General features: G+C 36.2%; 1 protein-coding gene across 5 annotated transcripts in view; it reads left to right on the top strand.

Annotated features, from left to right (window-relative positions):
- Positions 1-20,788, top strand: part of LOC127646606 (protein kinase C and casein kinase substrate in neurons protein 1-like) — a 37,200-nt gene extending 16,412 nt beyond the window's left edge. For 3 of the 5 annotated variants that reach the window (XM_052130361.1, XM_052130360.1, XM_052130363.1), the window contains exons 2-10: positions 7,277-7,399; positions 8,179-8,335; positions 9,678-9,913; positions 10,465-10,620; positions 12,700-12,875; positions 13,109-13,229; positions 13,729-13,859; positions 17,036-17,226; positions 19,282-20,788. In XM_052130361.1, the coding sequence (XP_051986321.1) occupies positions 7,340-7,399; positions 8,179-8,335; positions 9,678-9,913; positions 10,465-10,620; positions 12,700-12,875; positions 13,109-13,229; positions 13,729-13,859; positions 17,036-17,226; positions 19,282-19,391 (1,338 nt within the window). In that variant the 5' untranslated portion in view covers positions 7,277-7,339 and the 3' untranslated portion in view covers positions 19,392-20,788. Of the gene's footprint in view, positions 1-3,231; positions 3,349-6,843; positions 6,910-7,276; positions 7,400-8,178; positions 8,336-9,677; positions 9,914-10,464; positions 10,621-12,699; positions 12,876-13,108; positions 13,230-13,728; positions 13,860-17,035; positions 17,227-19,281 lie in introns of those variants that run through there. The other 2 variants (XM_052130362.1, XM_052130364.1) reach the window with 2 other exon arrangements.
- Positions 20,789-21,776: the final 988 nt, after the last annotated feature.

Genomic DNA, 21,776 nt, shown 5'->3' with positions numbered 1-21,776 from the left:
TTGGTAATAATGCCTACATTCAATGTAAAGTACAGATATTTTGTGTTGGTCAAGACTGTAGTTATTAAGATTTTAATGATTATTTTTTATCCTAGCTTAAAGGTTTAAACAATAGACTGTAAAAAAAGATGGACGACGCCCCTTCACTCTTTTCCATTGGTGAGAACTGAAGCCGCCAGTGTCCCGATATGGCGCCGACATCTTGGGACTTGAGTCTGCGCAGTTGCGATTTCGGGACCAGACCTGCGCAGTAGTGAGCAGGAAGTAAAGCTGCGAAATCAAGGCCCCGCCCTCACTCTCGCTGAATCAATCGCAAGCACACGCCCCTGCACTTTTGACTTTTGACTTATGACGGTGTGAAATAATTAATTATAGAAATTTAGATATTAAATTTAAAGCTCCAATCTCCTCAGTCCTCCGAAGATCCCGAAAAAAAGTCAGTTGGTGCTTCAGTGACTACTTCGCTCAGAGAACCTGTCAATCACAGCTGTCAATCATGATGTCACAGCACCGTTTTTATAGCATCAAATAACTAACTAAAAACAAACTTATTTTGAAAACAAACACTTGAAATGACATCAGCGTGATAGAAACTACAGTAAATGACAGAAACTATCTTTGGAAAAAAGATATGTGAAGTGTAATTTAATTGTTTAGTTGGTCTCACGTCCCGTTGAATAACAATTTATGACCTATACTAGGACCAGTCACCGGGGGGCGATCGAGACGTTTTGGCTTCAGTTTTGAGGGCTTGTGGGGCACACTTGGTTTAAACAAAACCAGACTGGTCCACTGTTCTGATATTTTCCTCTGTTGTAGAAAAACAAATATCTACGTCTTTTGTTTCCAAAGGGTCAATTTGCTCTTTCCCAAAGTATATTTACTGTCAAATAAAATTAATCCTTTGAATATATTTTCCATATTGATAAGAACAACAGAACCAGTTGGACTGTTATTACCTACAACTTGAAGCATAACATAACTAGCCTGCTCAAATTAGAAATGCATGCTAACCTAGTAAAACAGGCTCGTTTGTTTGGGTTGCATAGAGCTGACAGCATGACACTCAATATTGTCTCACATAATTTTGTAAATGACACAGGAATATTTTTATTTATTGATCAATAACTATACTGTATATATTACTTAACATTGAAAAATGTTTGGAAACATTTGGGAATTTCAACTACTCTTTCCTTGCTCACATCAGTGCCTTGGCCTTTAGACATGAATGTTAACAAGTGTTAGAGACTTCAAATGTTTATTTGCTGATATACAATAAAAAATAATTTGACCCAGTGAAGTCCGAATGGTACTTCAATAACAGTTCAGGAGCAAAACTTCACATTTATCTTTGCTTTACTCATGTCTTAAGTCTTAATATGTGATTCTTACGTTGGTACACTAATGCACAAATTTTGGCATTTTGCATTGCAAAATTTTGAGGAATTGTGTTTATTATTCATAAATTATAACTTTTATTCTCACCACAATATCATTTCCAGCACATCTCAGTTCTGTATTGTGTTTAATGGAATTCTGTACTGGAAATGTTTAACATTTTTTTTACATTTTTTAAATAAAATGGGTGCCTACTTTGTCAACTATAAAAAGGCTAATTTTATAGTTAAGTATTTTGTGCATTTTAAATACACACAATTACAAAATATTTTCTAATTTTTTTGCTGAATTTGGCAAGGTTTATTGGAAACAGATTTAGGAAGGTTACTTTTAAAACGTTTTCCTCTACAGATTACAGAATACATGCTGTAAAATGTCATTTATAACGTATGCCATTAGATTACTCAAGGTCAGTAACGCAATTACAAATACTTTGGATTACTTTTTCAGCACTGGCACATTGTTTCACTTGTTTTGACTCTTAGATAACGTAAGAAGATCTTTACTGTAAAAATACAATCTGTGAATAAAGCCTAAATATCCATTTTTTTTTAGTTTTGCTACTCTAATATTTATCTAGTTTTATCTTGTTTATTTTACAGAAAAAAAACATTTGAATTCTCATTAAGTACAAAAGTTTTGCTGTCCATCTTTGCCTTAATAACAAAGGTCTTAGTAGAGAAAAATTGTATGATCTAACATCATAGAATTCATATACAATATAATCGTTTCTGGTAACAGATGCGTGTAAAGGCATGAAATAGCATGCTAGCTTAGCATAAAGCTAAATGTTTACATGACAGTTTAAACAAGGTTAACAATTTTATTGCAACTTCAAAACCCCACAGATTGTACGCAACAACATCATTTTCTGATCAAAAATACCCTTACCGCATAAAAAACATTGACAAAGTATGTAATCGTATATTTATTGGATTTATGTTTCCTATGTCAAAGCGTTTCTAACAGTTCTTTTTGTTTGGATGTAGAAACGTGGTGTAGCTATTCTATAAGCTCCTAAGTAAAAGTTTCTTTATGACGTCATATCCACCTTTTCACTCAAAACAGTGTGAAAGTGCTCGTATGAATGAAACAACTCATAAGAAAGTTGTTCAAAAGTGGATCGCATAATTTAGATGAATGAATGTATTACAACTGAATAGACTAAATATTAAATTAAACAATAAAAGACAAAGTAATCGCTTCAGTAAATACTTTTTGAATGTAACCCTATTCTGATTACCAACTATTTAAATTGTAACTGTAGTGAAATACAGTTGCTAATATTTAGTATTTAAATACGTAATCCCGTTACATGTATTCTGTTACTCCCCAACGCTGATTGGAAATGACAGCCAATGAAAATACTCTATTAACCAAAACTATATATTTATGAGATAAGTCTTTGAGAGCACCATGTCATATCTTCTGAATCCATTATTTTTGAATATCTGCAAACTGCAATTACTATAATCATGAAAAAAAGAAATCCAATGAAGAAAAAACACAAATAATGTGTCCTCAGTGCTGATCTCTTCCGAAATAAACAAAAGCCTTGAAGCTGTATTCACCAACCCCCCTTCAGCCCCCCACCTCTCTCTGTCAGAATAATTCAAGTCAAATGTGATTAGTCTGACACACACACACACACACACACACACACACACACACACACACATACGTGCACACACTGCTGCACTTGCAAGCAACCACTTTGTCCATCCTGAAGGCATTTTATCTTCTCAACATCTGACATACAGGGAGTTAGTCTACATCTGCAGTTACTCCAAAGCTTAACCAAACCTAGTTAAGAAGAAGATGAAATAGAACAAAAGTGTTGAGTGGGAGAGAAAAAGAGGGGCTGTGATTGGGGTTTGGGGAGGCGGAGGCCTCCCACATGCTCGTGCACTGAAGGCAACCGTGCAACGGTCGAACGCAGGGGATCGGGTAAGCCTTTTGTTGCTTTCTCTTTTGTTATGTCTGAATTAGACTTTTTGCAGCTTTCTTCATCAGTATGGAGGAGATGATGGGTGTGTGTGTGGTTGTTCTGAGCTTTATTTGGGTGTAGCGTGGGGGTTTGTTGTGCTTGTGTGAGCGGTAGAGAGAGATAGATTGTGTATCTGTCTGTCTGACTCACTTTAACACACATGCTCATATACAACTGACTGGAGTCTTTGCCTTTGTGTATGTGTTTATGTGATGTATTTATTCATGCAATGGCCTTTGTTCTATTGCTTGTATTTGCACTGTTATACAAGCAATAGAACATATCTGGAATAAAGTAAATTGTTTTGCACTCATTAAAAATATTATTTCAATTGTATGACAAATTTACATCAAATTGATTTGAGTAATCTTCAAATTGTGCATATATTATGACTTTAAAATGAATGTGAAATGTGTAGTTACAAATATTTGAAGTATACATTTTTAAAACCAAGTAAACATAATTAAACATTTAACAATTTTAAACAAAACTGTTTTGTAAATGGGAAAGCAGCTTAATTTGCTTTGGTATTAATTGAACTAATTTTATACTTAGCAAAGTTAAACATATTAAAGTAAATCTCATTTATGCCATTTGCTTAAATCTTACTTTTGCCGTTCATATCTTTATATTAGCATAATTTTTACATCACTATTTATTTCATTGTTAGACAAATTGTTATATTTATGAAGCACAACTTGCAGAAACAATATTTTCATGATATATTCTCTGGAAACACAGTTGTCTTCCAAAAATTAGCTTAATTAATCTTTTTGCAGAAACAATATTTTCATGATATATTCTCTGGAAACACAGTTGTCTTCCAAAAATTAGCTTAATTAATCTTTTTTCTTTAAAGAATGTTTAGATACTTCTACTGGAATACAAGATAAAATACTCATAATTGGTTTTGTTTTTGTTTGGTTTTTTGCAGTGTAGCAGTGCAAATAAAGAGCTATGCAGTATATCTGGTTTGAACTAAATATATAAAGTGGTTCATGATGTTAACTAATGTAATGTACATGCAATGGTTTTAAACAATGTTTTATGCATTTGGCATACAATCTTTATTGTCTGATGTGAATTTAAATAAATCTAATTGAAATAATTTCTTGAAATCTTACTTTTGTCAGGAATATTTTTTGAGTGTATATCATTAATTATATAATTTTTTTTAAATGTAAACCTCACTATTTTTTTGCTAAATTGTTAAATAAATTTATAGATTGATGCTTACAACAAGAAAAAAAAAACATATTTTCTTATTCTTGATAAATTCTCTGAAAACACAACTGTCTTATAATTTTGCTTTTCCATAAATGTTTCCTTTTTAAAAGAATGTTTAGATAAGGGGAAAAGAAATACTGATTAAAAGGACTTTTTCCCCCAGTGCATCAGTGTAAATCATGAGCGATTAGATATTTTCGGTATGCTCTTAATATAGAGAATGGCCAGAGTTAATGATTGTATAGTTAATGCAATGGTTTTAAACAGCATGTTTTCTGCTTGTGGGATAAAATCTTTATGCACAACCAGAGAGAAACTGTTGCTATGAGCTCAGCTAATCAATATGATGGGATGTCCTGCAACTTTTACAGTTCTTTTGTCTGACATGCCAAAGACAGTCATGTGCAATGATTAATACACCTCCCAGCGCCACCTCCAACCCTTTGAATGGATTAACTGAACGTGATGCCCAAATTGATTCATTCATTTATTTAACATTTCATATTTTTGTTGTCCATTTTAGTTAATTTGTGACAATTGTTAAAGTCTCTCTCTGAAATGTGTTCCCATTTATTGGTTTCAACTAACCCAATTCTTCAGCCCCCTCCCAACGCACTATTAAACAAGTTGAATCCCACCCTTAAATCAAAACGCCTTGGCTTGTCTGGTCTGCATAATAGCATGACATCATCAGTGCTCTCCAGTAATTTTACTTTCATTTCTTGAAACATTTAGAGGAGCGCAAAAGAGTAATTTGTCAATGTCAGTTAATAAAATATGTAGCTGTCCCGAGAAGGACATTCAAACATTTTTATCCAAGGTTATACAAAGATAAGATGACTTTGGTTTTGTTTGTTGTCAATCACTGACAGAGAATAACATTATCAAGATGCAATTGGTGCCAGAGGCTTCAGGTTTTGGAGTATTATTTGGTCTGGAAATAAATCAATGAGCCGTTTTTGTAAAGATTAATCACATGGGTGGTGTAGAAAGACATTTGAAGTAACAGAGTGATTTAATCACATTTAAGGATGGATGTACTGAATTATTTGCAGAGTCTGGGCAGATAACACCATTATGTTCAAAGTTTGGCCATTTTAGTGATTTTCAGTGATGTGAAAATATACATTCAGTGTTGATTTTTAGAGATAACAATAGAACTAACATAAGGTTTGAGAGAAATCCTGTTTCACCACGAATTAAAATCAAATTTTTAGTAACATTAAATAATATTTAGTTAAAGACTTTAACCTGTATATGATAATAAGGGATGGCGATTAAGTCTTATCAAAGAGAGGAGATTCTATTAATGTAAGTAATTGTTATCTTATTATTAATGTGTCACATTAACATAAGTAATTGTACATTTGGTGAGCCAAATTACTTTAATTCTATTTGGTATAGTCTGGTTTTAGATAAAGGCAAACGCTATATCTTAAGCTGTGACAGTTAAAACAATTCACATGTTGGATAGAAAAAAGTAACAACAGCTTTGTCAGATGAAAGCTCTGTTTTGATTAAGGTTAAATTACATACTTTATCATGAACCACTGCTTAAAGCTCAATTGAATTAGTGAATGGACTGTATTGGTTTAAAAAAACCTTGCAGATCTATCTTAAAATGGGCCTTTTCAGACTTAGTTTGAATGTAATTGCTAAAGGAGTCCCCCAGGGCTCTGTTTTAGGCCCTACCTTGTTTTCTGTTTGCAAATAATTAAGCTAAAGGGCTACACTCAGCCAAATTACATTTGTATACTGAACAGTTTCTTTTCTGAGAATTACAAGTTGGAAATTAGCCATACTCCACCTCTAAATTAGTAAAAAACGCTCTGACAGAGTAAACTATTCCTGGATTCCAGTTTGTTACATTTCTTAAAAAACAAGACTTAATTTGTTGTGCCATTGTGTTAAAGTAATAAGTAATTTTTCCTTGTTTAAAGACTGTTTAGATATATTAACCAAAACAATTAGACCAAAAATACTCAATAGAAAAATACGTTTTTGCTGTGAAGAGATCATGTACGTCATGCTAAGTCACTTTCTGACTAATGTTTACTACATCAAAATGGAAATGTTGGATCTCGATATACAGTATGTTTGTTTATGAAGATATTCTTGGTCATGTGGTCATGTGCTTTTAACCTTTTGAGTTTAAAAGCTGTAAAACCTGGTCCACTACATGGTCTTTATAATATATCAAACAACTGTTTTATCACACAGCTAATATCTAAGGCTAGTTAAAATGTATGGTCCTCTCTGATGTTTTGTTACCCTTGTTCAGTGCCCTTGTTCAGGTCAGTGCATGTTTCTTTTTCCTTCAAGGGGTCATTTTAGGTGGCTATTGTGAGTAAAGTGTTTTGTTTTTGTATCAATTGCTAACCATGTCCCACTTAGAAGAGAAACTGATGTGGGAGATGTCGCCTGGTGGGTGGCGCACATGCTCTGTTGCACTTGGCAAAAGCCACAAATGAAATAAAATAAGGGGAGAATTGCAATGTCAACAGGGCTTTTTGGTTAAATAAAGGCTAAATGAATACTATGAATAAAATATGTCCGTATTGACACCATTCCGCTGACTTTTTGTCTGAACGTTTATTTTAAATTTAACCAGATATGTCCATTAATATGTTCTCATCACTTTGGTCTTTTTCTGTTCTGCAGTGCATGGTGAATACCATTCGATAAATTCTCCAGCTTCAGTCCTGCTCTGCCAAATCTCACAACATGTCGGGTGCCTACTATGACAACGCCATGTCCGACGAGACCACAGACAGCTTCTGGGAGGTCAGGCACAAAATCATAATAATTGGGGTTTTGGAAATGTAACTTTGGTGTTGGCTGGCCAGAAAGTTTAAGAAAGCCAGCTAGCAAGTTTTGATGCAAAAACCGTATGTGAGATCAGTTACAAAAGATATCTAGGACCACGGCCACACTAAAATGTTTTTGTTTGAAAACGCATTCATTTCACTACGTTTATGCCTCGCATTCACACTGGAACAGCGTTTTCCTCCACCAAAAATTTCGAAAATGCTCTCCATAGCTGCATACTTTGGAAACGATGACGTTGGGAAGCTGAAAATATTTTTATTTTGTATATTATTAGCTAAAATTATATAAAAAATGTATTCATTAAAAATACTAATTTAATTTAGTGCTTAGCACAAATTATTCTCAATATTTACTTGTGCCAATAAAGCTGGACGTGGCCAAAGTCAGAGCACAGAACAGTCTGAAGGTCTGTGCCGAGTTTGCTTGATGCTTAAAATGCATGAAAAACTCTAGGAGTGGTTATGATTGCTTATTTTGGTCTTTGTTTAGGGATTTTGGAAAAACCCATTACCAAAGTATGTAGAATAACAGTATGTCGGCTCTGTCAAGCCAACATAATTAGATATGAGGTAACATGCTGTTTGCCAAATTTGTAAGTCTTCTTCCCTAGCGTGTCACTTGTCATTCTAAATGTCAACCAGGCATTGTATTGATCAGAATAGTGTTAGAAGACACAACTCCTTTGTATGTTTTCCATAACCCTAGCTATTTCAAAAAGTATCCGTGTTTCTCAGGTTGGAAACTACAAGCGCACAGTAAAGCGGATTGAGGATGGTCATCGGCTCTGCAATGACATGATGAACTGCATACAGGAGCGTGCTAAGATAGAAAAGGCCTACGCACAGCAACTTACTGACTGGTCTAAGAGGTGGAAACAGCTGGTTGAGAGAGGTAATGTATGATTTGTGATGAAACGCACTAAGATGCGTTTCGGGTGATCTGATCACAAGTGGTCAGTCCTAAATACAGGTCTAAACGGGGTCTAAAACATTTTGTGATCAGATCACAGAAACCACACGTGGTCAAAAATGCATGCGTTCACATCGCATTTGAGGGGTAAACATCAATCTGTCCTGAATGCGTCCCGGCCGGGCGAAGCACCGCCCCTCACCTGTCAATCAACTGCTGCGTTAAAACAAGAGGTTAATCTTTGCAGTTTACAAGCGGCTTTAAAAGGAAATAACTGTCCAATCTGAAAATGTTTAAAAAGCGGATACATACAAAATATACATTCAGTGTTGACATTCACTTTGTAAAAACACATTCAGTTTGTTAATATTTGCATTAAGCATATTAAATGCATTAAGTATCATGAAATAACATATCATGAGTTACTCCAGCCAGGTCTCCTAAGCAACCAAATTGGCCCGGTTGCTAGGGAGGGTAGAGTCACATGGGGTAACCTCCTTGTGGTCGCTATAATGTGGTTCACTCTCGGCTGGGCGCGTAGTGAGTTGTGCGTGGATGCCGCGATGGATGGCGTGAAGCCTCCACACGTGCTATGTCTCCACTGTAACGCACTCAACAAGCCACGTGATAAGATGCGTGGGTTGATGGTCTCAGACGCAAGGTCTCCACCACCTGGATTGTGGTGAGTCACTACACCACCACGAGGACTTAGAGCGTGTTGGGAATTGGGCATTCCAAATTGGGGAGAAAATAATAGCATAAATCGGGGTTACAGTGAGGTACTTACAACGGATGTGTAAATCTGTAAACATTAAAATACTCACTGTTTCAAAAGTATAGCCACAGGAAGTAATAATATAGGCATGTTAACATGATTTTAGTGTGATAAAATGGCTTACTAACCTTTTCTTTGTGAAGTTATATTCTATTTTACAACTTTGTTGCAATGACAACAAGACACTGTAAACCCTAACACCCTAAACGACTTTTAGGGTGCTTTCATGACATTATAAGCTTTATTTCTGCCATACACTTCCATTGTAAGTTGAGACGGGTCGAAATAAGCTTTTATGGTTATCAACATTATACCAAAAATACTGTCGATTGCACCCGGAATATTCCTTTAAAACTAGCCTGAAATATTTTTGAGTGCATTTGTTCCCTTCAGTTTATAAAATCCTAAAACTAGATGAGACGTGACTGTCTGGAAGGCAAATGTCTTCTTGGTTCTCTTAACCTTTCATTCCGAATAAGCTTGTCTTTCTCTCACTTTTTCACTCAATCAATGTCGTTGATGTTTATTGGCATGTTGTCTCTCTGGCAGGGCCGCAGTACGGAACTCTGGAGAAAGCCTGGTTAGCTGTGATGACGGAGGCAGAAAAGGTGAGCGATCTGCACCAGGAGGTGAAAAACAACCTGCTGAACGAAGACTTAGAGAAAGTCAAGAACTGGCAGAAAGATTCCTACCACAAACAGATGATGGGCGGCTTCAAAGAGACTAAAGAGGCGGATGAGGGATTCAGAAAAGCCCAGAAACCCTGGGCCAAAAAACTCAAAGAGGTGAGGGACTTAGTTCCCATCAAACGCATTTTTCCTCCATCTGTGTTGTTTTTCAATAGTTGACAAGTTAAAAGAACTTGCGTCTTGAGACACCTGTATTATTTACCATCCGTTGCACTGCGTTTAGCTTTTTAGAACACGTTAGTGACACATGATTACAAAAGCCTCTTCAAAAACATTGTAGATTCTCTTAAAGATGCACAGTGTTTTACGGCTAAACAAACGAGTAGTACTTTCGAAAATGTGTTTAAAATGATGCACAGTCCAATGAAATGAAGATTACAGTGACTATAAGAACATTTTACTCTACGTAATTCTTGCATTGCCACACTTTTGACATTCTGAATAAAGTTTGGTCCACATCGCAGCTTATTCTGGCTAAGAACCTCACACTTAGACAGGAAGAGATTATTTGACTGACTTGTAACGCAACCGACCACAGTTTGCTTTGTTTTTACATGCCTAAAGAAATGACGTAAAGCTTATTGATGCACATGTAGCTTACCTTGTTCAACAAAACCTGATTGCAATATCTTCTCTTTAAAATATAGTTAGAAACAGCAAAGAAAACATACCACATGGCCTGCAAGGAAGAGAAAATAGCGTCTACAAGAGAAGCCAATAGCAAAACAGAGGCATCAGTGACATCAGACCAACAGAAGAAGCTCCAGGAGAAGGTGGACAAGTGCAAAACCGACGTTCAGAAGGTCAGTCAAGAATTTTTTTAATCCAATTAAATGTATGCATTTGTGTGTTGCATCCCTGCTGGGGGTGGGGTGTGTGGGGGGGCATCTAAATGGTCTGCACTTATATAGCGCCTTTTTTACCTTAGCAGTATTCAAAGTGCTTTACACGGCGTCTCATTCACCCATTCACACACCAATGACAATGCAAGGCGCTAGCCTGCCATTGGGAGCAACTTTGGGTTCAGTGTCTTGCTCAAGGACACTTCGGCATGTGGAGTCATGTGGGCCAGGATTCGAACTACCAACTCTGCGATTAGTGGCCAAGCCGCTCTACCAACTGAGCCACAGCCACCCCTAAAACCTGATCAAACAGTGTTTAGCTGTTTTATTTTTGTTTTAGCAAGGTTACCAGTTTTTGCTGTTTTTGCACCATAAAACAACTGTAAGACATGGCCTAACTTAAATATCCTCAAGCAATTTCTTCTACTATTCATTAAACCTGCAGGTCCAAATCCCCACAGCTATCTGTCATAATACTGCTCTGCCTCTGGGCCACTTAATAGAAAGGAACACAGATATGTTCAATAAATGGCTCTCTAACACACTGTACAGCCAATTCATTAGCCTTTAACCTTACCCAGAATCCATTATAAGCACTTAGAGCCCCAGTGGAATCAGCTACTGCCAGATCTGAATGGGAACGTTGGGTTTCAACAAGTCGCAGTGGAACAATGGAGAAGATGGACATTTGAGTAATGGCTGTAATTATCTGTAATGTAGCTGTAAAACTATCCCTTATGACACAAAACCATCCTATATGATGATGTTATTCAATTTGGAAAGAATGTATACATTCTCAAAGGAACTTATATTCTTGCATAAAATAAATAAAGCCTATATTAAGATCATTACAATTTATTTTTTTTCATTTTGACATTATTTTAATGTCAATTAAGTACATTTCCCCCTGAATTTCTCATTGCCGTAATGTGTTATGACATTTTATTTCATTATTCTTGAAGTTTTCTCCCCTTTTCTCCCCACTTTGGAATGCCCAATTCTCAATGCGCTCCAAGTCCTCGTGGTGGCGGGGGGTGGCCACCCCCGCTCAACATTTGGGCCAGTTGCCATGTAAAATCCCAGGTCAATTTCTCGTCCCAGTCCAGCCCTGGGTGGCGTAGTGACTCACCTCAATCCGGGTGGCGGAGGACGAATCTCAGTTGCCTCCGCATTTGAGACCATCGATCCGTGCATCTTATCACGTGGCTTGTTGAGCGCGTTACCACGGAGACATTGTGCGTGTGGAGGCGCTATTCTCCGTGGCATCATTATAGCAACCACGAGGAGGTTACCACATTCATTCTACCCTCTTTTGCAATCGGGCCAATTTGGTTGCTAAGGAGGCCTGGCTGGAATCACTGGATTCGAACTCGCAAACTCCAGGGGTGATAGTCAGCGTCAATGCTCGCTTGAGCTACCCAGACCCTCCTTGATGTTGATTCTTAATTATGTAATATTTGATCTTTTGATTTTGGGGTGATTTATGAGTCTGACACATCAATGTTCTTATGAGCTTTGTCTAAATTTTGAAGGGATCATATAAATTCTTTTTTCACCCAAAAATCTAAAGAAAAATAAGTCTAATTTTAAAATCATTAGGATTTTTGCATAGTGATGTTATTTCCATGTTATACACATTTCCCGCCAAAATTCTCATAAGCATAATGCATTTGATGTTTTACTTTTTTAAACTTTTTTTTGGTGAAAATTCTCATTATTCTCAATATTTTTTTTTGTTTTTTTTTAAGGTCATTATGATTTTTTTGCTTTGTGAAGTATTTCAATTAATACAGCATAATGTATCCAAATAAAATAAAAATAACCACAAAATTATGAATTTTATTACCATAGTTTTTGTTTCCTGTATTAGTAATTAAGTTTTTTCTGACCATTAGTATTATGTAGGCTATTTATTTATGTATTTATTTTTTTTCTGCAACTGTACCTTTAAAACCTGTATGTAAACATACTTTGTTATGATTGGCTAAACTCTTCAGAAAAAGTCATTCGATTTTAGATGGTGTGTGTTTGGTGTTACAGGCCAAAGAGAAATACGAGAAGAGCCTGGAGGACCTCAGAAACTGCACGCCGCAATACATGGAGAACATGGAGACAGTGTTTGAGCAGTGCCAGCAATTTGAGGACACTAGGTTGAACTTCCTCAGGGAGGTGCTTCTGGATCTCAAACGACATCTCAACCTCGCAGAAAGCCAAAGGTCAGCAGCAAAACACAGCTGTCTCAGCTGTTATTATTTGGGGATCCTGAATGATCATACTGCATTCATAAACACAAATCAAATTTGGAGTTTTGTGGCTTTTAGTCGATGTCCTTTAGCTTTGAGGTCGTCTATATGCTAATTTACTCATATAAGTTGTTTGTGTTTGATTAAACCATTTAGTTTGGACTTTAGTCTCTTTATAATCTCTACAATCCAATCTCTACCCACAGCTATGCCACGGTCTACAGAGAACTGGAGCATAACATCAGCTTGGCCTGTGCTCAAGAAGACCTCAAGTGGTTTAGCAATATCCATGGTCCTGGCATGAACATGAACTGGCCACAGTTTGAGGTAGCGCATCATTAGTGGGGAACTCTAGTTCATTTTATGTATATGCAGTTCACATAAATTATTCACTAATTCACTTGAGCTTCTTTGCCAGAAGTCACTATCTTAGTTAGTTGCGGCTTCTTACCACTATATTTCAACTCGGTTATATAAAATAGTGTTTTTTTAGTTGCATTCATTAAAGGGAGGCGAGGCACTTACAATGGAAGTTAATGGGGCCAATTTTTGGAGGGTTTAAACACAGGAATGTGAAGCTTATAATTGAATAAAAGCACTTAAATTAATTATTCTGTATTATTTGAGTACTACTGTTCAGGTGGATTACATTTTAGATATTTGTTACCGATGTTATGACTTCATGGCAACAAAGTTGTAAAATAGAATATCACTTTTTAAATATTATCATCAGATTATTATATATTAAATATATTTTCTTCTTTGAATAGCTTCAATGTAGACATAATTCTTGTTCTCTCTGAATTCTTTTTTGACTATGAATCAGGAGTTCAATCCAGATCTGAGTCACTCCATCAATAAGAAAGAGAAGATAAAGAAGAATCATGAGGAAGTGACTTTAACTCAACTCACACATGGTGAAAATCACAGCACACCCCCCACTGGAGAGCGGGGCAGGTACAGAACTTTACCCCCTTATTTACAACTTATTTATAGCTTTTAAGCCCTTATTGAAATGTTTTGATAATGTTTCAGTTTTATTTTAAAGCATATCATTTAGCGTAGCATTAAAGGTGCTGTAAGATGTTTTTAGCCATTCTAGAATTCCAACAAGGTGAGCCATTGGATTAGCCACGCCTCCCTTTCCAAAACCCCGCACTCCAGATATACCAAATGAGCTTTACTGAGACTGATATTGAGCAGAAACGGTTGTCAAAAAAAACAGAAGCATAATAGCGCCCTCAGCTGACAACTGTTATGAGCAACACGGCATAAAAATGTCATTAAGCATCAATAATTTGACTACAATACTATGAGAACACGAAAAACTATTGACAGGCAGAAACATCAGAGGCCCACTGAAACAGTTTTGTTTGCTGTTTACAGTCTAGAACTGTCACAAAGACTGGTGAGATATCTCATGACACTGATTTAATTAATAACTTTCATGGTGTAGGGCATTTTCTAGCATACCTTTCCATGAAAAAAAAATAAAAATAGCTTACAGCACCTTTAACCCTATCTTCGATGTGTTTTTGTTTAATGGTTTTACTGCAGACCGTATTTTGTTGTTTGATTAACTTAAATAATTCCAATGATGTGTCCAAAATTGCCCCCTGTTCCCTATGTAGTACACTACATTGCAGTGTTATCCGAATTCTCATTCGAACATTTTCATTTCATAGTTCATCAGTTGATTAAAAGAAGTTATGGTGAGACAAATATGTATAGATTGTTAAGAAATAATTGATTTTTTTGTCATTAACTCAGGTTAAAGGAATAATTCACCCAAAAACAAAAGAAAAAAATGAAAATTACATCATCATTTACTCACCCTGATGTTGTTCCATACCCACAGTACTTACTTTCTTCTGTAGAACACAAACATGGACATGTTAGGCAGAATGACAGTATCAGTCACCATTCACTTTCAATTTATATATATGTATATATATATATATATATAAAAACAATCCAAAGAAAGTGAATTGTGACTAAAGGCCCCGATATACTTCCAAAGAAGTTCTTCTTTGTTCTTCGATCAGGGGTAAAAGAACTTCGAAACAGCCAAGCAACGGTATGCTATTTGCGAACATTCAGACACCGGTCACACAACAGTGGGAGACGTTTAGAAGTACACTTAAATATGAGGCCGCTACATGTAAAATCTGAACTAATATGACTTTAAAATGTGTTATCAAATACTTACTGCCTCATTCTATGAGTAGAATTCACATGAGGTCAGTAAAATAACTTGTTTTAACCTCTCAATGATGATTTAAAGTAATATATATGTAGTAGAAAATGTTTAATTTGGTATTGTTTACATTCTGAATTCATGACAGATAATGTGCCGATTACACTCTGATATTGTAATTTATGATGACACTGATACTACTGCAAAGAGTGGTGTATAAAAGAGTGATAATGGGATAATGATAATTACAGACAAAAAATGATAGGCCTAATGGAGAAATATCTTTGGGTAGATGTGTGAATGGCTTTCACTGCAGATGAACCATGAGTGAAGCAGCATATAAAACAAGAGTGAATGGGCACTTGAGAGTATTTGAGTAGATCTAATTCCTTTTGTAGACTAATTAAGCAAAAAATCAATCAATCGCATGACATGATCTTGGAAAATGTCTCTAAGCGAACGATCGGTAGGTACATTTGCACTAACTCATGTTGACTGATTTTGACTGACTGAACATAATGTAAACAAAATTAGCTGTCGGCTTCAAGGTAGGTGGAGCTCCAGGTCACAATGGCTGCAATAAGTTGTTTAGCAGCAGGTAAGAATTTTCTCTAAAAGTTTGCCTAGGCGAGATGTGACAAACCACCAAAACAAATGCAAAACACCTTCTTTTTGGCCAGATTTTGTTCTAAATGATGTCACACCTGTTCGTTCTTCGATTTCGTGTAGAGTATATCAGGGCCATAAGACCATCATTCTGCCTAATGTAACCGGTCCTTCTCAACTCGCTCTGAGCAGGAATTGAACCGGCGTCTCCGGCATGAGAGGCGGGCGTGCTAACAAAGAGGATGCAGCATCTAGCGTCAGTCGCTAGTGCGCCTCTTGAGGCCAGGGAGATGAGATTTACACATACTGCACAGCTATCATATTCGAGCTGGCTACCGTTACACTCACCCCCCTAAACCTCACTCCCATCTGGGTCACGGCACCACTGTAACTGGTCCTACTCAACCAGCTCCGAGCAGGAATCGAACCGGCGTCTCCGGCATGAGTGGCCGGCTCACTAACAAATAGGCTGCAGCCTCTAGTGTCAGATGCTAGTGCGCCTCTTGAGGCCAGGAGAGTGAGGTTTACACACTGCATGGATTTTCTTGATAGAATTAATTATAAAATACAATCATCACTGGTAACAAGTGCATCTAATGGCTAAAAATACAATTTTACCTTGACGTAGTGCTAAATGTTCACATGGAAGTTTAAACAAGGAACTATTTCTGATGTTACAAACATACTCCGAAATTCCACAGAGTGTATACAACAACATCTTCTGATCGTTTGTAGCTTCAGTTCATATAAATCTATTATTTGTAGTTTTCTATATGATGCTAAAGGTTACATTGGTTAGTATTTCTCATATAAGCAACTTTTATTCTTGCATAAAATACCCAAACCGCATAAAAATTGACAAACCTTATAGCCTTGTAAATTAGTATTTTTTAACTCTTTTTTTTTTTTGTTGTTGTTGCTATAGATCTACCTTTTCATTGATAAAAGTATGAGAGCACCCTCTATCTGCTCGTATAAGTATTACATCAGAATGTTCCCCAGCCGTTCAATCGCTACTCCGATCATTTAAAAGCATAAATGTTCTCCAACTGAATAGACTAAATATAAAATGAAACAAATGACAATAAAATGCAAAGTAATCTCTTTAGTAATCAAAATACTTAAAAAAGTAACTGTATTCTGATTTTCCACCGATTTAAAATGTAACTAAAGTGGAATACAGTTACTCATATTTTGTATTTTAAATGCGTAACACCGTTACCTGTATTCCGTTACTTCTCAACCCTGTTTGGAACAACATGAGGGTGAGTAAATGGTGATGGAATTTTCATTTTTGGGTGATCTTTTTGTATCTGGGTGTTTTCTTCAGCGTGAGCAGTTATGAGAGGAATCAGCAGTATTCGGCAGAATGGTCCGACGACGAGCAGCCACCTGCCGCCCAACCAGTCAGTGAAACAAATGGCAGTGCAAATCCGTTCGATGAGGAGAGTAAAGGGACGCGAGTGAGAGCGCTGTACGACTATGACGGCCAAGAACAAGATGAGCTCACCTTTAAAGCAGGTAAGTCAAAAACACAACACTTTTAGTTTTTAGACCCCATTCCAGTACTAGCATTATAAATAGAGTTACTGGCTAGGTTTAACTATCCAGATAACTTTAAGATGAACAAATATAAATAAAAGAAGACATGACAAGAGAGAAAATGTTGAGCATTTAGCCAAAAGTATACATCGGATTTGACTCGGCTGCTAGCCTTTCGAAGTATACTTGATTTGAATGTGTTGCATACACAGGGGGTTGCCGCATGTGTGCTAGGATTGCTATGAGAGACTGGACTATTTATCTTCAGGAGTTTAGACCCATAAAGATGTCTTTATATTCCTTTAGACTGGAGTTATACAAATGCAGATATCTTTTGACCTCCTCACACACTCGCTCTTCACATGCACATCCACTGTTGTTTCCACATTCGTTTTCTGTTGTTTAGTGGTGATTACAACTTCTTCTAGTGCTTCTTCGTGAGAGCAACAGCTCAAATGTGAGTGTCGCCACCTTGTGTACCCACTAAGTAGTGCAAATAATTCCAGGCGCATGCGCTCAGTGCTCGAGCACATAGTTGATGACGAAAATTGCCTCACACTTCCTGTACGCAGACGCTTAGCATTCATGTCTGACTGAAGTATACTTTAGGCTTTATTTTCTGAAAATTATTTCCAAACATTGCAATTTAGTTGGGGGGAACGTTACAATATAACGTTACTTTTTTCATTTAAGTAGAAGGAATTGTTTAATGCTGATTACCACGAAAAGTTATTTTGACTTGCCTTTCCTTTTCTTTAAAAGCAAAAATCTGGATTACAGTGAGACACTCACTGTTTCAAAAGTATAGCCACAAGATGTAAACAATATGTGTGTTAACACGATTTTAGTGTGATACATTTGCTTACTAACCTTTTCTGTGAAACGTTATAGCCAATGTGCCATGACGATGTAATGTCAACAAACACTTAAACCCTAAAAAGACTGTAAAAATTATGATTTTAACAACTTTACAGCTCAAATAATACATGAGTTTTTACAAGAATTAATGCAAGTGCTTTCATAAAATTATAAGCTTCACATTTCTGCATTAAACCCTCCAAAAACTGTCTCCATTCACTTTCATTTTAAGTGCCTCACTGTAACCTCGGTTTTTGCTTTTTATAAAGCAAAGGATTATTTTTTTTTTGTGATAATCAACATTATGCCACAAATACTCACCTCAGTCCGAGTGGCAGAGGACACGTCTCAGTTGCTTCCGCTTCTGAGACCGTCAATCTGTACATCTTAGCACGTGACTCGTTGTGCATGACACCGTGGAGACTCACAGCACGTGGAGGCTCATGCTACTCTCCGCGATCCACGCACAATTTACCACGCGCCCCATTGAGAGTGAGAACCACTAATCGCGACCGCGAGGAGGTTACCCCATATGACTCCACCCTCCCTAGCAACTGGGCCAATTTGGTTGCTTAGGAGACCTGGCTCACTCAGCACACCCTGGATTCGAACTCACGACTGCAGGGGTGATAGTCAGTGTCAAAACTCGTTGAGCTACCCAGGCCCCCGCAAAACATTTTCTTAATTTAATTTGTGTTAACAACTTGCATTTAATCTGAATATTCCCTTCATCTTTATGGACGTCGTCTGTGACATGGTGTCGAATACCAGAGAAAATCATTTTGACTCGAGCATTTCGAGAACTTCGCCATCAGCTTCCACTAGTATCGTAGTAAAACACGTGGAACGTTATCCGAACTAGAAATTAAATTTTGTATAATATTTATTATATAACATTATAGAATTCATATTGAATAAATAAAAATACTATTATATACATAATGTTGAAGAAAATATAATACTCTAAAAATAATGACATTAGGACATTCCAATAAAAATCATTTTTTTACTAACTTTTGCACAACCTTTACATTACGTTTTCCGAGTTTGGTGGGAGGAACTTTGTCATTAGAGGCTGATCCAAGATCAGTGTTGTATCATCTCAATAGCATGTTTTTTGTGGTATTTGGTAAATAAAAGTACTCATTGAAATATATGATCTATATCTTTTTACAGGAAATGTACTCATCAAGCTGGAAGACGAGGATGAACAGGGTTGGTGTAAAGGGCGTTTGGAAAACGGCAAGCTAGGCTTGTACCCGGCTAACTACGTCGAGCCCATTTAGTTGCCTTGCGTGGTGGACAGCCTTTCCATCAAGAAGGCCTTAAAGACTTCTCCTCACACTGCTCCAATCTGAGATTCCAGAGCAAATATTTCCTTGCCTGATTGACTTGCTTCAAGCTGTATTTCTTTAAATCCACAACAAAATATAGACAGTTTTCAAAACACATACTGTATCATTTCCCTTTAACCCATCAAGGAAACAGTTCTGTACGTATATGTAGCCATGTTCAGTATGAGTTATTGTGATGATGACACATGTTCACGTATGGTCTACTGAAACTAAATTATTGTAATGACATCCAAGAAGCCGAACAAAGCGAAAAACAGCTATGCAATGTGAATTTTAGGCTTTTATTTTGAAATGCAAGGTTCAGCGTTAAACCTAGTGGCCTCTTCTCGTAGATTTCTTAAAGTCAACACGAAACGGCATTCGCAACTCATTTTTTTAATGTAAGATGACATAACTCTGGGTGAAACATGATGTCCAAAGAGAAAAAAAGGTAAGGCAGGAATTGATTTATCCATTGGGAACTGATTCTGTCGTGCTAAGTAGTCGTGACATCATGCAAAAAAAGACCAGGAACGTGTATTAAAAAAGTAAATAGAGTCCATTTCGATTTCATGTTGACTTTAATACAGAGACGGCAGTGTGATGCATTAAGACTTTTTGTTTTTTTTACACCCAAAGTGCAAATGATTTTAAGCTATGCCTCAGTAGACCTTTAAATGAAATGCACTTCCTCATGTTTATTTTTTTAACCATTTTAAAAATCAATCGAACAGAATGTAAAAGCCTTTGAACAAATTCTGAACATTTAGGTGAGAGAGACTGTTCAAATTATTGACAAAACTTCTCTCAGACTTGTATTTTGTAATATCCTTAGTCCCAAAATCCTAAAAGAAGGCTAATGGATATTTATATCATCATATGAAACAATCCTAAAGAGGGATTAAATAAGAATCCCTTACAAATCTGACTGTATAATCTGAAAAAGCAAACTGATATATATATTTCAGTAGGATCTTATTTTATGATTTTGTAGATTGTTTAATTATTATCTAATTCTTTGGTTCCAAATTATGACTTTATTTAGCATTCCTTTAAGATATTTTAACAAAGAAAGTAGTTATGATTTTATAACCATGAACTGTGGTTTGCTTTGAACTCTGAACACATGTAAAGCTGTTTAAAAGTGTGTTCAAATCCAGTTGAATCCTTTGCCTATTTGTCTGTTATATGATTTAGGAATGTCTTTTAACGTGCAACCCATAACCGATTCAGTTTGAAAATGTTATGGATTGTGTCATTATGAAGTGTATATACTGTATGTTTAGACTGATGTGTTCTACTCTTCATGCCAGTGTAGTTTAATTCATGTTCACAATAAAACTCATGAGCCTGAGACAAGTGGAGTTTGTGTAATGCAACGCTTGGAGTCGCCACTAGAGGTCAGTATTGCAAAAGCCCTTGCAGGTAGAAGACATGATGGGATCACTGATTTATATATATAGATCAGTGGATGGGATGCAGTGACAGCTAGTGTGACATGCTACATATAAAAAAACATTTTAGAAAACATTTTTCTCTTTTAGTTATATTTTGGCATTTTTTTCTTTATTATAAAGGGACACATGAAACGACAGGTGAGAAGAGGGCGAACAGAATCGGGCTTGAGCTAAAGACCGAGCCTCTGACTAAACAATATTTTTGTTTGTTTCTTGTTGGCTATAAGTGCTATAGACGCAGTTTTATGACCTCATTTTAATGGAGAGACTAAATGGAATATTGTATTTGTAAAAACCTAACCTGTGAACAGAAAAAAACGATTAAAGGACTATTAAAAATGGTGACCAGTCATAACACTTAAAAATATACATTTTCCCAAATTAAAATATGTACATTTTAACCTAAAATCTAAACATTTAGAAAAATATAATTGTCCTTCATAAACCTTTTCAAAATTTACAATTAATAATTTACTTTCTTTCTTCTGTAGAACACAATCGAAGATTTTTAGAATAATATTTGAGCTCTGTAGGTCCATAAAATGCAAGTTAATGGTGGCCAGAACTTTAAAACTCAAAAAAGCACATAAAGGCAGCATAAAAGTAATCCAAAGACTCCAGTGGTTTAATCCATGTCTTCAGAAGAGATGTAATAAGTGTGGGTGAGAAAAATCCTATTTTTGATGGCATGAGGGTGAGTAAATGAGATAATTTTCATTTTTGGTGTCTAAATCAGTATTGTTTTAATCAATAAACTTTCTCTAGCCTATATAATATAGCACATATCCCTGCAAATAAAAAACTAGGGGGGTAAAATGGCACAGAGATGGTATCAGATGGTAAAGGGATCGTTCACCTACAAATATGTCTTAAAGGACTA

Source organism: Xyrauchen texanus, chromosome 7, assembly GCF_025860055.1.
Source record: "Xyrauchen texanus isolate HMW12.3.18 chromosome 7, RBS_HiC_50CHRs, whole genome shotgun sequence".
Taxonomy (NCBI): Eukaryota; Metazoa; Chordata; class Actinopteri; order Cypriniformes; family Catostomidae; genus Xyrauchen; species Xyrauchen texanus.
The sequence above is the reverse complement of the archived record's forward strand: the minus strand, read 5'-3'. Positions and strand labels throughout refer to the sequence as shown.